Source organism: Dipodomys merriami, unplaced genomic scaffold (assembly GCF_024711535.1).
Source record: "Dipodomys merriami isolate MVZ:Mamm:240054 unplaced genomic scaffold, mDipMer1.0.p SCAF_2, whole genome shotgun sequence".
Lineage (NCBI taxonomy): Eukaryota > Metazoa > Chordata > Mammalia > Rodentia > Heteromyidae > Dipodomys > Dipodomys merriami.
The window spans coordinates 89,273,828-89,287,811 of NW_027203381.1; the positions used below are offsets into that span (position 1 = coordinate 89,273,828).

Genomic DNA, 13,984 nt, shown 5'->3' on the forward strand with positions numbered 1-13,984 from the left:
CATTTTCCTTTCTTGCCTTTTCTACCTTTTCCCTGGCTAGAATATAATTGTGAGGGTTATATTCTACCATGAAGAGGAGGACAACACACTTGAGATGGGAAAGCAGCAAGACAAAAATTATCTCTGGGGTGTGATAGGAGTCCTAGACTATATATGTTCAGGGTGTTATGTCAAAAAAGAGCAAAATGTCCTGTTTAAACCATGATTATTTTAGGCTTCTAGTTAAGCAGCTAAATATTAAACGAAGGATTAAAAAAAGCATATCATATCTAACTTATAGTGTTAACTAAGTGATACAAACAAGAAGAGACACTTTTAAAGGTATTTAATAACTTTTTCGAATCAGTACAAAAATTTCAGTACAAAAATGATTTGCCATTGAGTCTCATTTATCATGGAAACTCAAACAAATTACCAGTCTGTTCACCATTCATTGTGTTCTGCAAAATATTTGAGGATAGTCACTCTTTATAAACATTCTTTTCCCCTGAGGGATATACTGCATTAAAATTCTGTGTTTAAATAAGAACAATGCCAGTTTGGTCCATTTCACATGGAAATGTTCTAGTTAGTTTTCAACTAAATGGTGATCATAATACTACCTCTAGACTTTAGAATATATAGTTGTTTTATCTACTTTCACAACAACATGTTAACATGATGTGCAACACTCAAAAGGAAACCAGGCACATAGATAATTATTTAAAACTCTTTTTTAAATTAAATGAAGTATCATTTAGCTCTGAGATTAGCACCATTGTAGAATAAACAGTATCTGGCATAATTTCTGCTCCTCTTACATCTAAAAGTTAAGAGCATATGCCTGATAATATACATAAACACATACACACATATATAGGCAATTGAATAACAACCAATAAATAAGTTGGAAGATATTTTTAAAGTGAAATTTGGTTTTAACTAGAGATAATTTCTCTCTTGTTTGATGGAAATCAAAAGCTCATACATGTACAGATAAGTATAATTTTATAAATCAGGTTGCCTGACCTGCTTCCATGCCATTTCAATATAACTATTTAACAGAAGGAGCCCACTGAATCTACCTTCATCATCACCAACCCTAAAGCAGCACCCTTAAGACCAACTCAGAGGATATCTGGCCACATTGATGCTGTTTGCCTTGAAAATAAAGGATGGGTAGGGCATCTTTTTCATGGTGAAAGTACTTTGTGGTATAACTATTAGTAAATAAGAATGAAATAATTTGTCTTAAAAACTGAGAAGAAAAGTGCTTATATATCAGGGAAAGATATGTATAAGACCAAGTAAAAACTTTCTGTGATGGTAGGAATACTTCAGGATTGACACAGGCCCATATCTCTGTGCTTTTATATTTTCCAATTTATATTTACCTCTTTCTCATGCTTTTAACTTTCAAAAAAAATATATAAGGTTTGACCACCATAGCCTCACAATAGTCTTTGCTTAAAGTAGCAGGCTAATAGCAGAGCTTAAACAGTTGGTGTTTTGAGTAGTGCATATAGCTAAGACCTGGAAAGAAATATTTCTCATTTTCAAATTTGTTTCGCTGACTATGGGGTTACCTAAAAGACATGGGGTGTTGTTGCCCTATGATGTCCTAGATGCCTCCTCCTTAGGCCACTTCAGAAGAAGGGGTTTCCTACAACTGTAGTAACTATGGCTAGAAGTAGCACACTTGTTTTTTTAAATCTCAAACTTCATAATTATTTTAATGCAAATTTATTTGCCTATGTCATTTGAATTTTTTCTCAAATAAAAACAACCTGGATTTTGGAAATTGACCTTGTAAACTCCGATGACCCAGGTAGATTTCTTTGAAATTCACAGTTACTGAAAAAAAAATCTCCAAGTCTTTTTGTTTGTTGTGGGGGAGGAAAGAAAGAGAAATATTTAATGCATGTAAACATAAATGATAACTGCTATTAACAATATATTGGTTATTGGAGGAAGAGTTTTCTCTCTCTCATCATTTCCAGGTGTTTCATTGATTAACCTGTAGTGTAAATTACACAGAGGAAAGAAAAAAAACACACAAGGATAAATTTATTAATTTGTTGGTATCTCCCAGGTGGTTGTAAACTTTTTGTGGACTCTTTAGGCTTTATCCCATCATCTCACCCAGTGCTCCACCTAGCACCCAGTGCTCCACCTAGAGAAGGTGCTGAGCAAATACACAATGGGCTATTGGTTGATCTCTTGACAAACAATTGTAGTAACCAGGACTCCTAGTGTTAAAGAACACAGACCTCTGGCTAGAGAGGATTGCCTTGGTAACCTAGGGCCCCCTCTCACAGAACAGTAATACTAAAGAACTCTCCTCCAACATTCCATGGCAAAGTATCTGCACAAGTAGAGTGGACTATGCAAGCTAATGTGGTATGTAATTACTATCATTGATGTTTCTTTAAGACATTTTCTTAAATCCTTTAAAGGAAACAACATGAGTATTACACTCATCTTTGATCTTGCAGACTGACATATTTTGACTGATGGGAATAAGTGGGTAATCATGGACGCATAAAACAAACAGATAATTTGGGTCTAACACAAGTTGTGGAACTTGATGTATAAATTATTGCCATGATTTTCAGGTACATGCTGCTGTGCATAGTATGAATATACATCTTATTGTTGTTTTTTTTTAACATGGTATACCAAATTTTCACTTAAATAAAACTTTCCAACTATATAGTTTTGAAGCAATTATGTTTTCCATTTGGATTTTGGTGCATCATTTTCTTCTTTTCTTCTATTAAATCTCTTTTTTCATTCTTCTTTTTAAATTTTTACATCGGATACAATAAATATCCTGAAAAGGAGGAATGGACATACTGCCCAGCGTACAGTCCCGCGGCCTGTTCTGAGGGCATCTGGATGAACACCCGGTCTCCAGGCCTGAGCAGCAGCACAGCACTCCCAGATGCCTGGTCCAGAAAGCCCTTTTTGTACTCGTCGTATGTGTACATCATGGGCTCGTTGTTCTTGAACAGAGCAACCCACACGTTGCCCCCCTTGCAGTGGACATGGTATGCGAAGTAGTAGACACCGGGGATCTCACACGTGAAGATGCCCGTCTGCGGGTTGTAGTTCTGTCTGCCGTTGTAGAGTAGCTTGTCAAACTTCACCGGAGCTCCCACCGGGGGGAAAGGAGTGGTCAGCTCCGCGGTAAACGCAGGCATTTCATAAGGCCCTCCATTCTTCCCTTTCTTAGCCCCATAAGCGTGAGGGGGTTTCAAGCCATCAATTCCGGGTCCCATATCTGGCAGATACTCTCCTTGGGGGGGTGGTGTAGGGGGCATCACGGCTGGGGGCCCTGGGGGCCCTGGAGGACCAGGGGGCCCGGGAAGGCCTGGTTGACCTTGAGGCCCAAGGGCACCGGGCTTCCCTGGAGGACCATGAAGTCCGGCCACTCCCGGCTTCCCCACCCCGGGGAACCCTGGAGGTCCTGGCAGGCCTGGTTCTCCTTTGGGACCCGGGATCCCAGGAGGTCCAATAGGACCACTAGGCCCCGCGATCCCTGGAATACCTTGGGGGCCCTGTAGACCCTGATCCCCCGGAATGCCTGGCTCTCCCTTAGGTCCAAGCAGCCCGGGAACCCCAGGAAGACCCGGCACTCCTTTGTGCCCAGCCTCTCCCTTGGGTCCTATGGGACCTGGCAAACCCCTCATGCCCGGGGGCCCTACTTCACCGAGGAAACCTGGTTTTCCCGGGAACCCTTGGAGCCCCGGCTCACCCTTGGGACCGGGGGGCCCCTGTGGCCCCACAACTCCACCTTCTCCTTTGGGTCCAGGGAAACCGATAGCACCTGGGGGGCCCATGGGACCTGGGATTCCAGGAAGGCCTGGCTCTCCTGGGGGACCTCCCATGCCAGGAGCACCCACTGGTCCTTTCTCCCCTCTTGGCCCAAGAGCCCCAGGAATACCTCCAATGCCCCGATCACCCTTGGGGCCTGGAAAGCCTGGTTTGCCAACCCCTGGAAGGCCCGGGGGTCCCGGTAACCCCGGAAGTCCTTGTTCCCCTTTGCCACCTGGAAATCCTGGCTGGCCAGGGATCCCATCCTGGCCCGGCTTTCCAACTCCAGGGATGCCGGGTGGTCCTTGAACTCCCGGTATTCCCACAGGGCCTTGAGGGCCAGGTTCTCCTGGAGGCCCTGGCTTTCCCAGGGGACCCTGGGGCCCAGGGAACCCTGCCGCTCCTGGTTTTCCTATTCCTGGAAGTCCAACAGGGCCGGGCGGGCCGTGCATCCCCGGAGGACCCTTGAGACCCGGCAGCCCTGGCATCCCGAATCCCTTCTCTCCTTTAGGACCTTGGAGGCCTGGAGGTCCCGGCGGTCCTTTGGGTCCTCGTTCACCCTTGGCTCCTGGCTGTCCTGGAAGTCCTGGCCCACCTGGCTTCCCAACGCCCGGCAGTCCGTGAGGCCCGGGAGGTCCTTGTGGTCCGGGGATCCCCATAGGCCCGATTTCCCCTTTGGGTCCCATTTCGCCTTTTGCCCCGGGCATTCCCATGGCGCCCGGCTTCCCTGGCATTCCAGGCATACCTGGCTTCCCGACTCCCGGATAGCCCTGGGGGCCTGGTTTTCCTTTGATTCCAGGGATCCCATGACCTGGCAAGCCCGGGGGCCCAGGCGGTCCTCTTGGGCCGGGCTCTCCCCGGGGACCTTGTTCTCCTCTTAAACTGGCTAATGGTATTTCTGCTGGGAAAGAGCAAAGAGAACAGAGTGGGGAAGGAAGAGAGAGAGAGAGAGGTTATTCCTCCTATCGAGAGAGTCATGACCATTGTAGTTTTTAGTCCTGATACCATTACCGACTTTACTAATCAAGAACACAAGACTAGGAATAATATGCTCATCTTCTGGGGCTGATACCTGTACTTAAAGGCAAATCAAGCTGGTAATTTCTTGGGTATATTTTAGGTTTTATTTTGAGAACTGATAATGTGCAGCTGCTTCTATCATTACTAAGTTCAAAAAATAATGAAGAACCATTTTTCAAGTACAAAACTTTATGATATTATGGTGTACTCATTACGGGGATTTGTCAAGTTCTAAAGTTACCTATACGACCCTGACTCAAAGATTTTACACTAATTGGTATTTTCATCTATTTGTTCTAAGTATCTGTGCGTTTTAAACAATGTAAATTTCTACACAATGTAGGAGTCATTCTTTTTCTACTTTAAAGTCATAGTGTACTTTTCCATGTTCTTTTGTGATTGCCGTTTAAAATTTTTTATGTAAATTGACAAATTGTATTGATGTATGTTTCTGGGTTACAAAGTGATATGTTTTTAATACAATGTGGAACAATTAAATAAAATGAATTAACATATCTATCACTTTTGTTGTTTATTTTTGTTCTGAAAACATTTGAAATTACTCCCAGCACCGCCATCAACTATATCAACCTCACAGACAGCAATAAAATATAAAGCCACACTCCTCTTGTCTGAGGCTCAATACCCTTTGACCAGCTTCTGTGACACCATTCTTCTCTTTGTGTCTGTGAGTTCTGATTGTTTTAGATTCCATATGTAAGTGAGAACATGTAGCATTTGTCTTTTGGTTCTGACTGATTTTATTTTTAATTTTAGGACTAAATAATATTTTTTCATGTGTTGCAGTACCATATGATGTGAGTGATGAAAATCATTATGTAGACTCTGGAAAGAAGGAAAGAATTATATTTTGTACGTGGCTAGGTAACATCTTTCAGCTAGTCTCCTAGAGGCAATAGATTTGCTTAATTATTCTGTTATCCAGGAGGATTTCCAAACTTCAAATGTTAATAAATCATTTATCAGGGAATGTGGCTTAGTGGTAGAGTGCTTGCCTAGCATGCATGAAGCCCTGGGTTCGATTCCTCAGTACCACATAAACAGAAAAAAAAAAGAAAACCCAAATAAATCATTTATCACATTATAATTGGGTTTTAACAGAAGTGATAGATATTTTGGGAAAACAAACAGTTTAAATAAGGAAAAAATGATTGGTTTAATAGCAATAAGCTCTGTTTATTTTTCCGGGCTTGCTGTGAAATTTAGGCCATCAGCTTGCTTATCTTCACAGTAAGAATAAAACAGCCCCACTATGAGATTAGAGAATAGATATGAGATGTGTTACAATTTTTCAAATTGTTACTGAAATTCAAAGCACATGTTAGGTGATGCCATGGCTTTGCAAATAAACACAGTCTGAATATCCCTTGCTACTGAGAATAATTTGGTACTGGAAGCAATAAAAAAATATGGCCCCAAAGTTTATTTTAGCTATTAGTAGATCGTAAGTCTGACCACTGTACTCTTTTGTAGTGTTACTGTCAGGGAACAAAAAGGAAACATATAATAGACATCATGTTTCATAGACCTCATTTGCTTTTCAAATAGAAGCACCATTCAGTTTCAGAAGGCATCAAAAGCCACCCATTCAAGAGAAAAAAAGAGAGAGAGAAAAGGCTGAGATGATCCCCTGGGTGACATACTAACTCATTAAAAAATTGGTTATATTTCTCTTATTTCAACCAACATTATCATTGGACCATGAAATAGTGTTATTTCAAAGCAGTCATTTGTACAGTTATTATTTCAAGGAGGTGTATGGAAAAGGGTCCAATCTTTATTTATTTTGAGATAGGACGGCATGAAGTTGTACAAGCTGGCCTCAAATGTGTGATCTCTTGTCTCAGCCTCTTAAGTGCTGAGGTTACAGGTATGTAACCACACTCATTAGTCAGGAATTCTTGGTGTCTACGCAGTTCCTGGAACATCCACTGGGTTCTGACTGAAGATCTATTAAGCAGCTGGTGGCAGCAACTCAAAGATCCCAGGTGCAGCTAGAATTTACTCAGCACTATTTACTTCATGTCAAAGAGTCTTTCAACATTATTTTAAATATGAAGAAAAAAGTGGATCAGGGAGGTTAATGACTAAATCACTCTTATTTCTTGGATTGAGGCATCTAGTTTCTTATGGCCAAATTTAGGGTGTTTTGTTTTGTTTGTTTGGTATAGATCTTGGACTTGTAGTCAGGGCCTGGACTCTGTTCTTGAGCTTTTTTTTGCTCAAAGCTAGTGCTCTAACACTTAAGCCACAAGTCCATTTTAATATTTCCAACTTTTTTTTCTTGGTAGTTAACTGGAGATACTAGTCTCACAGACTTTCCAGTCTGGGTTAGCTTCTAGCTGTGATTCTCACATCTCAGCCTCCAGAGTAGCTACAATGACCAGTGTGAGCCACCAGCACCAGTCCCAAATTGGTGGACCCGACCTCTACTTTCTCAAATGTGATTGGTCCTCTGCAGCCCCTGATTTTCCTACAAATGTTGCTTCTCTGAGAACTCCAGATAAGCCAACTGAATTTATAGGAAATTGTCTTAAAGTGATAAACATTTTGTAGGTGTTGCATAATGAACAGGTCAGGTGATGGTGGTCAGAGCTGTAATTCTAGCTATTCCAGAGACAGTGAGGGTAAAGACTGTGATTCTAGGACAGCCCAAACAGAAAAGTTCAGGAAATCCTATCTCAAAAAATAACCTAAAAAGAAAAAGAAAACAAGACTGGAAGCATGACTTGTATGGTAGAGTGTGAGCCTAGCAAGCATAAGGCCCTGAGTTCAAATCTCAGTAGTGCAGAAAGAAAAAGAAAAACAAAGACACAAAAAGGAAAGGCAGAAGGGAGGGAGAGAGGAAAAGAGGGAATCAGGGAAGGAGGGAGGAGGGAAGAGAGGAAGAAATGAAGGGAAGGAGGAAATGTGGGAATTGTTTACAAGCATCCTCTCTAGATGCAGTTTATAAGTAGGTTAGTCTGTGCTGATTTGTATGTTATCAGTTATGTGTATTATATCATGACTTTTCTTTTACTACATTGGATCCTTACACCATTGTTCCCTTTATTCAGAAGACTAACTTGTTATCTTTTTTTTTCAATTCACTTCTTCATCCTCCAGTATCTGGCCCAGAGTCAGACACAAAAATAGATGTTCACTAGATAGATGCTGAATATCCGAATAAATACATAATATATAAAGCAAGAAGATGGGTTAAATATATTTTGTCTCCTCTGTGCTGGTTAAAAATCAAAGCAAAACATAGAAGTGTAAATTAACTTTTTTTGTGATGCTGGGGATAGAGCACAGGTATGTTTCTTTAAGACCTAAACTTTTCAAGAATTGAGTTCGGAAATAACAACTTTAAAATAAGAGCCTCCAAAATGTAGTTTTCCCACCACCTCCATAGTTTAGGTGGCCGGAAAGCTGCGGCTTGTAGAAGCATGCAAATAGCAGGTTACCTTTGCCTTTCTTGGGTACCACTTCCTTGCCCATTCTTGGTGCTGGTTGAATTTCCTTCATATACTGGGGTAGGTGTGGATACTCTTTGCCATATTGCATATGGGGCAGCTCCTTGCCCATGGCTAGGCCATCTTTGCCCAAGGGCATGTGAGGTACTTGCTGGCCCAAGGGCTGGTACTGTGGAATTTGTGGTGGCATCTGAGGAGGAATTTGAGGTGGCAGTGGCTTGATTCCATAATAGGCCCCAGCCTGAATGAACCTGATGGAGCTCAGGGCAATGGTGAGCAGCACTCCCAGCAGCTGTCGAGGGCCAGGCAGCACAGCCATCACCTGTGGAGGAAGGAATGCACCATCATGATGAGAACTAGTAGGCCAAAGGACTGGAGTCTATTTAGAGACGGAGTGGGGCAAATATAGTCTACCCATCAGAACTTGATAGGTAGACACAAATGATATGAAGATGCTACCTTTTAATAGAAAAACAAACAAGCAAATAAATCAAACTGGGGTATACCAGATGGCAACAACTGTAAGACCGTAAGCTATAGCACAGCTCTTAGTTGATTCTAAATATCACTTCTACCCTTTCCCCATAGTTTTGGAACCTTGAATCCAGCCAGGAATCAACCGCCCAAGGATTTAAAAAGCAGGTGGGTGTGTTCCTCCTGGATCCCTCCTTGGTTGAAATACTGACATGTTGCCTGGGAATGTTCTAGGCATCATGGACCATGACGAGAAAGCTTTGCCTTGAAGCTAGAAGAGTAATAAGCTAGTGATTTTCTTCATCTTCCAAATGCCTTTTGAATGCCTTTACATAGTCATAAACAAACATAAATGTAACTGTACAATAAATGTGCGTAACTACAAGAACTGTACATACATAAACTGTACAATAAAAACACCACCAACAAAACTGGAGAAGTGCTCTGAATTTTTCCAAAATGCTGTTTTACTTTATTTTGTGTTTTGGTGATGCTGGGTTTGGACTCAAAGCTTTGCCCTTACCAGCCAAGTATTCTTGAGCTATGCCTCCAAGGAGCCTCTTTTTGTTCTGGTTCTTTTTGGAAGCCTTTTTCCCTTGGCCAGCCTAGACTACCATAGCTGGGATGACAGGCATGTCGCAATTACACCCCAGGTTGTGTTTTTGTTTTTTTCTTCCTGATTTGACATAGAATCATGGTCAGGACCCAAATGCCACTTAAACAATCATTATCATGACTATATACTTTTTCGCCTCTGCCTCCGCCTCCTTCTCCTCCTCCTCCTTTTTGTCGGTTGTGGGACTTGAACTCTTGTCTTGTTCGCTGCTTTGCCCTCTTCAGCTCAAGGCGAGAGCTCTACTGATTGAGCTACAGTGCCACTTCCGTTTTTTGTTTTTTGTTTTTTTTCTAGTGGTGTGTTGGAGATAAGAGTCTCACTGAATTTCCTGCCCAGGCTGGCTTTGAATCAAGATCCTCAGATCTCAGCTTCCTGAGTAGCTAGGATTACAGGCGTGAGTCACCGGTGCCCAGCTCTTTCTTCTTCTTAAATACTATTAATTCATGCCATTAGTTTATAATTTGGTTAATTGGACCTGGAATCCATTAGAGTTTATCCTTGAATTTAAATGGAAGAAAGGGATTAACGAAATCAATTAGTTGTATAAATAAGATAGAGGGATGTGTTTGACTATTTACAAGGCTAAACTGTTTCTAAGCCTTTTAATAGCACTCTTTTCAAATCAGGTGGGGGGAGTCAATAGAATAAATGGGGTTTATCTGTTTATAAAAACTAGCTTGAGAAGACCTCTGGAAATATCCTGCGGCTGAAGCTCCAACAGTCCAAGAAAGTGCAGTGTAGGCAAATGGACACTAGGGGGCAGGTGTGGCACACACTGACTTCAGTTTCCCCTACTTCCACCCCTTCATATCCAGGTAGGCCTTAGACTGAGTGAACTTCATACCTTAATAAGGAAGGGCGAGGGAGAGAAAGGAGAAAAGGAGAGGGATGGAGAAGAGCAGAGAGGGAGAAAGGGGAAAAGAAGAAGGAAAGACAGGGGGAGGAGAGAAAGAGTGGATTTCAAAATCAAAATCTTTATGTAAGTATCTTCTGGAACATTTTGAGAAAAATTTTTGCCTCTGAGCAATTTAATTTCCATTTTCTTAGGACTTTGTTTTCTTTATTTTTGTCTTACTTAATTCTGGATCATAGCTTTCCACTTGTTAAAAAATGTGCATTGAATTTGTGGCATCCTATTCAAGGGTAATGCCAAGAGTGTGAACAGGCTACAGAAGAATTGGTTAATAAAAAGCACCTAAGAAAATATTTAATATGAATCTCTATCACAAAATTGACTACTCTCCAATTTTTCTTTTTTCTTTTTGTCGGTCATGGGGCTTGAACTCTGGGCCTGGGTGCTGTTCCTTAGCTCTTTAGCTCAACACTAGTGCTCTACCACTTGAACCACAGTGCCATTTCCAGTTTTCTGGTGGTTTATTGGAGATAAGAGTCTCATAGAGTTTCCTTCTCAGGCTGGCTTTGAACTACCATCCTCAGTTCTCAGCCTCCTGAGTAGCTAGGATTACAGGTGTGAGCCTGGCATCTCCAATTTTTTTATACCAGTTAATCTTTTTTTCTCCTTCAGGGAAAAATATGAAGAAACATTTGTTAGCAAAATGATTTATAAAACATTCTTCATTTCATAAATCATGATAGTCTAAAGAACTGTTTATTTCAAGTATATGTATACTAATATACATGCTGGTAAATTAGGAGCACATAGAAAGCTGTTATTTTCTATTTCTCTAAGAATGCTTGCTATAAATCATTTGGAAAAATTCACAACATTAATATTGATTTATACTCATTAATAGTAAAACTTACTTTATGTAGAAGAAAGAATCTTTTCAACAATAATTTACTAATTTTTTACTGGAAATAGTATGAAGTCCACTCAGATATTACAAAGAGGAATGTAAGAGGCTCTACCATCAAGAAATTTAGTGGGCATCAATAGTGAAGGATATTTCTTAAATTTAATTGTATTGTCAAGGTGATGTACAGAAGGGTTGCAGTTACATATGTGAGGTAGCTGAGTACATTTCTTGTCATTGTTAGCGCCTCCCTTGTTTTTCTCCCACTCCCCTCTGCCCCCCAATGCTCCTTCCCGAAGTTGTAAAGGATATTAAAAAAATAAAGTTCTCTCCTTCTTATCTTCTTTACCATGTCTTCTCTTGAAGGGCACTGGTGACCCCTACCTATAACCCTAGCTCCTCAGGAGGCTGAGATCCGGAGGATCATGATTCTGGCAGAAAGATCTGAGAGACTCCATCTCAAAACAGCCAGTAAAAAGCCAAGTTGGAGGCTGGCTCATGTGGTAGAACACTAGCTAAGCAAGAAAGATGAGCAAACTCGAGGACCTGAGTTCAAATCCCAGTAGAAAACAACAAAACCAGAAAGGACTCTCCCAGAGACAGTCTATGACTATTCAGTATAATATATAACCCCTTAAAACACAAATTACAGCACACACACATATATAAAATTGTTAACTAAAAATTACTACTTAGGCCTATTTCTTATTCAATTATAAGTATCTGAAGATCCCTTCAATGTTTTAATTGTTAAACAAAAGACTTAGATCTTTCTCTGTCTCTCTGTCTCTGTCTTTCTTTCTCTCTCTGTATACTGGGGTTTGAACTCAGGGCTTTGAGCTTATTCATCTTGCAGAACTGGCACTTGATCTACACTTTCAGCCTGGCATTTTGCCAGTTATTGTGGAGTTGGAGTATAGTGTACTTTTCTGCCTGGGCTGGCAGAACTATCCTTTGGATCTCAACTTCCTGAGTAACTACTATTACAGGTGTGAGACATTGGCATGTGGCTTAGTTTTTTCTTTATGCTCCATCTTGCCCTAGCATTCAATGTCTCTAAGTACTTATTAGAGAATTGAACTTGTTCATCCATTCCATACCTGCTAGAGTAAGAGCTAGGCCTTGATTATACTTTGGGAGATTGATGAGATAAATTATTGAACCCTAAACCTTGTGGTGATTGTCTTCAATAATAAGCCATCATGCTTGGCCTTTCACCTTTTGGTTGATGCTGTAAATCTGTTGGATTACTTAATAACCTTTTCATTTTATTTTATTGTAAAGGTGATGTGCAGAGAGGTTAGTTACAGAAGTCAGGTTATGAGTACATTTCTTTTCAAACAGCCTCACCTCTTATGTTTTCTTCCAGTTTTCTCCTCCTGATCACCCTTCTCCACAAGTTGTATAGTTCATTTTCAACATGGCGTCTAGAGAGTATCATTGCTGATTTGTTCATCCTTTGTACTACTATTTTTGTTCACCCCTTTCCCTCCCAAATCAGATAAACTTACATACAAGACAAAAGGTACAGAAATAGAAAGCAGTGACAAAGGAGAAAGAAAACCCAAAATGCAAAAACAAAAACAAAAAAGCAAAATAACAAAAAAACTCTTGTTTCCCTTTCTTGGAGTTCATTTTGATAAACATTATTTTATACGGTCATTTGCATATAGCTATTGAGCCCTTGTGATCCTTGCCTAAGAATAGCCTCGTTTGGTCTCACTGTATGAATGGTTAGAATCCTGTATAGTTTATCATGTCCAAGTATAATTTTTTTTGTTTTTTGTTTTTACCATCCATTATATTTACTTGTAGATTTGTAGGCACATTCTAATAATCTTTAAACCAGGACAATCTTGTGAAATATGGAAAACTGGAAGGAGGCAAAAATGTCTGGAAGACCAGTTAGATAACAAAAGACTCGGTGGGGTCCCTGTTTCCCTATCATTATTTCCTCTCAGAGGCTTGGCCTTTTTCTCCATAAAACCACTTTCTTAGGTCTGCCATCTGCCATTTCTCTGGCTTTTTGTTTAAATAAACTCTGTTGAGTTTTAACCTGAATATTTATGTAGGGGCTCTGGTTAGAATTTACCGCTTGACTTTTATCCCTACTAATTTCCCTCTAGTCCCTAGGGATGTTTTTGGTGGTCAAAGTGGTGTGGTGGTTCTTTCAAATCACTCAAAAGAACATCAGATTTGTGTAACATTATACAAACACCTGGCAGGATAGAAGGAGCCTTGGAATTCCTGCTAGGAAGAAATGGTGGTAATGGGTTTTCATGTTGCTCCTCTTTTTCTAGTGAATCGCCCCTTGATATGTTTCTTGATTTTGATTTGTTTGACAGCTGGTGCATGTGTGTGAGCATGTGTGTGTGTGTGTGTGTGTGTGTGTGTGTGTCTGTGTGTCTGTGTGTCTGTGTGTGTGTATGTGTGTGTGTGTGTACATGAAGATGAGCATACCTAATGTGTGATGCATCTTTACTAGTCAGGTGGTATATATCTTATAGGAAATATGTTTAGAAGACAAAAGACTTGTACTTGAGTTTTAGCTCTGCCAGTCTCCTTGTCTATAACTTTGATCAAGTCACTTTTCTTCACTAAGCCTCCATTTTCTCCCATATAAAATAGAGATTAGTATCTTTGCCTCCTCATCAGAGCTGTTAAAGTATACCAATCATAACATGATTTCTTTGTATGCTGGAAAGCACTATTTAAATTTAAGTTATTATTAATGGAGCACAACCAAAAGGACAAATCAAAACCAACTGAAACATCAAGCTTTCAAAGGCAGTAACTAGCCAAAGTAAATGTGAGGTTAACTGTAATAATGATAAACCTAACATGAATAA

General features: G+C 40.5%; 1 protein-coding gene across 2 annotated transcripts in view; it reads right to left on the bottom strand.

Annotated features, from left to right (window-relative positions):
• Positions 1-341: 341 nt before the first annotated feature.
• The window catches only part of Col8a1 (collagen type VIII alpha 1 chain), a 134,274-nt gene continuing 120,631 nt past the window's right edge, over positions 342-13,984 (bottom strand). The window contains exons 3-4 of one of the 2 annotated variants that reach the window (XM_070030397.1): positions 8,283-8,613; positions 342-4,696 (exon numbers count right to left, since the gene is read on the bottom strand). In XM_070030397.1, the coding sequence (XP_069886498.1) occupies positions 2,790-4,696; positions 8,283-8,610 (2,235 nt within the window). In that variant the 5' untranslated portion in view covers positions 8,611-8,613 and the 3' untranslated portion in view covers positions 342-2,789. The remainder of the gene's footprint in view (positions 4,697-8,282; positions 8,614-13,984) is intronic. The other variant, XM_070030398.1, reaches the window with a different exon arrangement.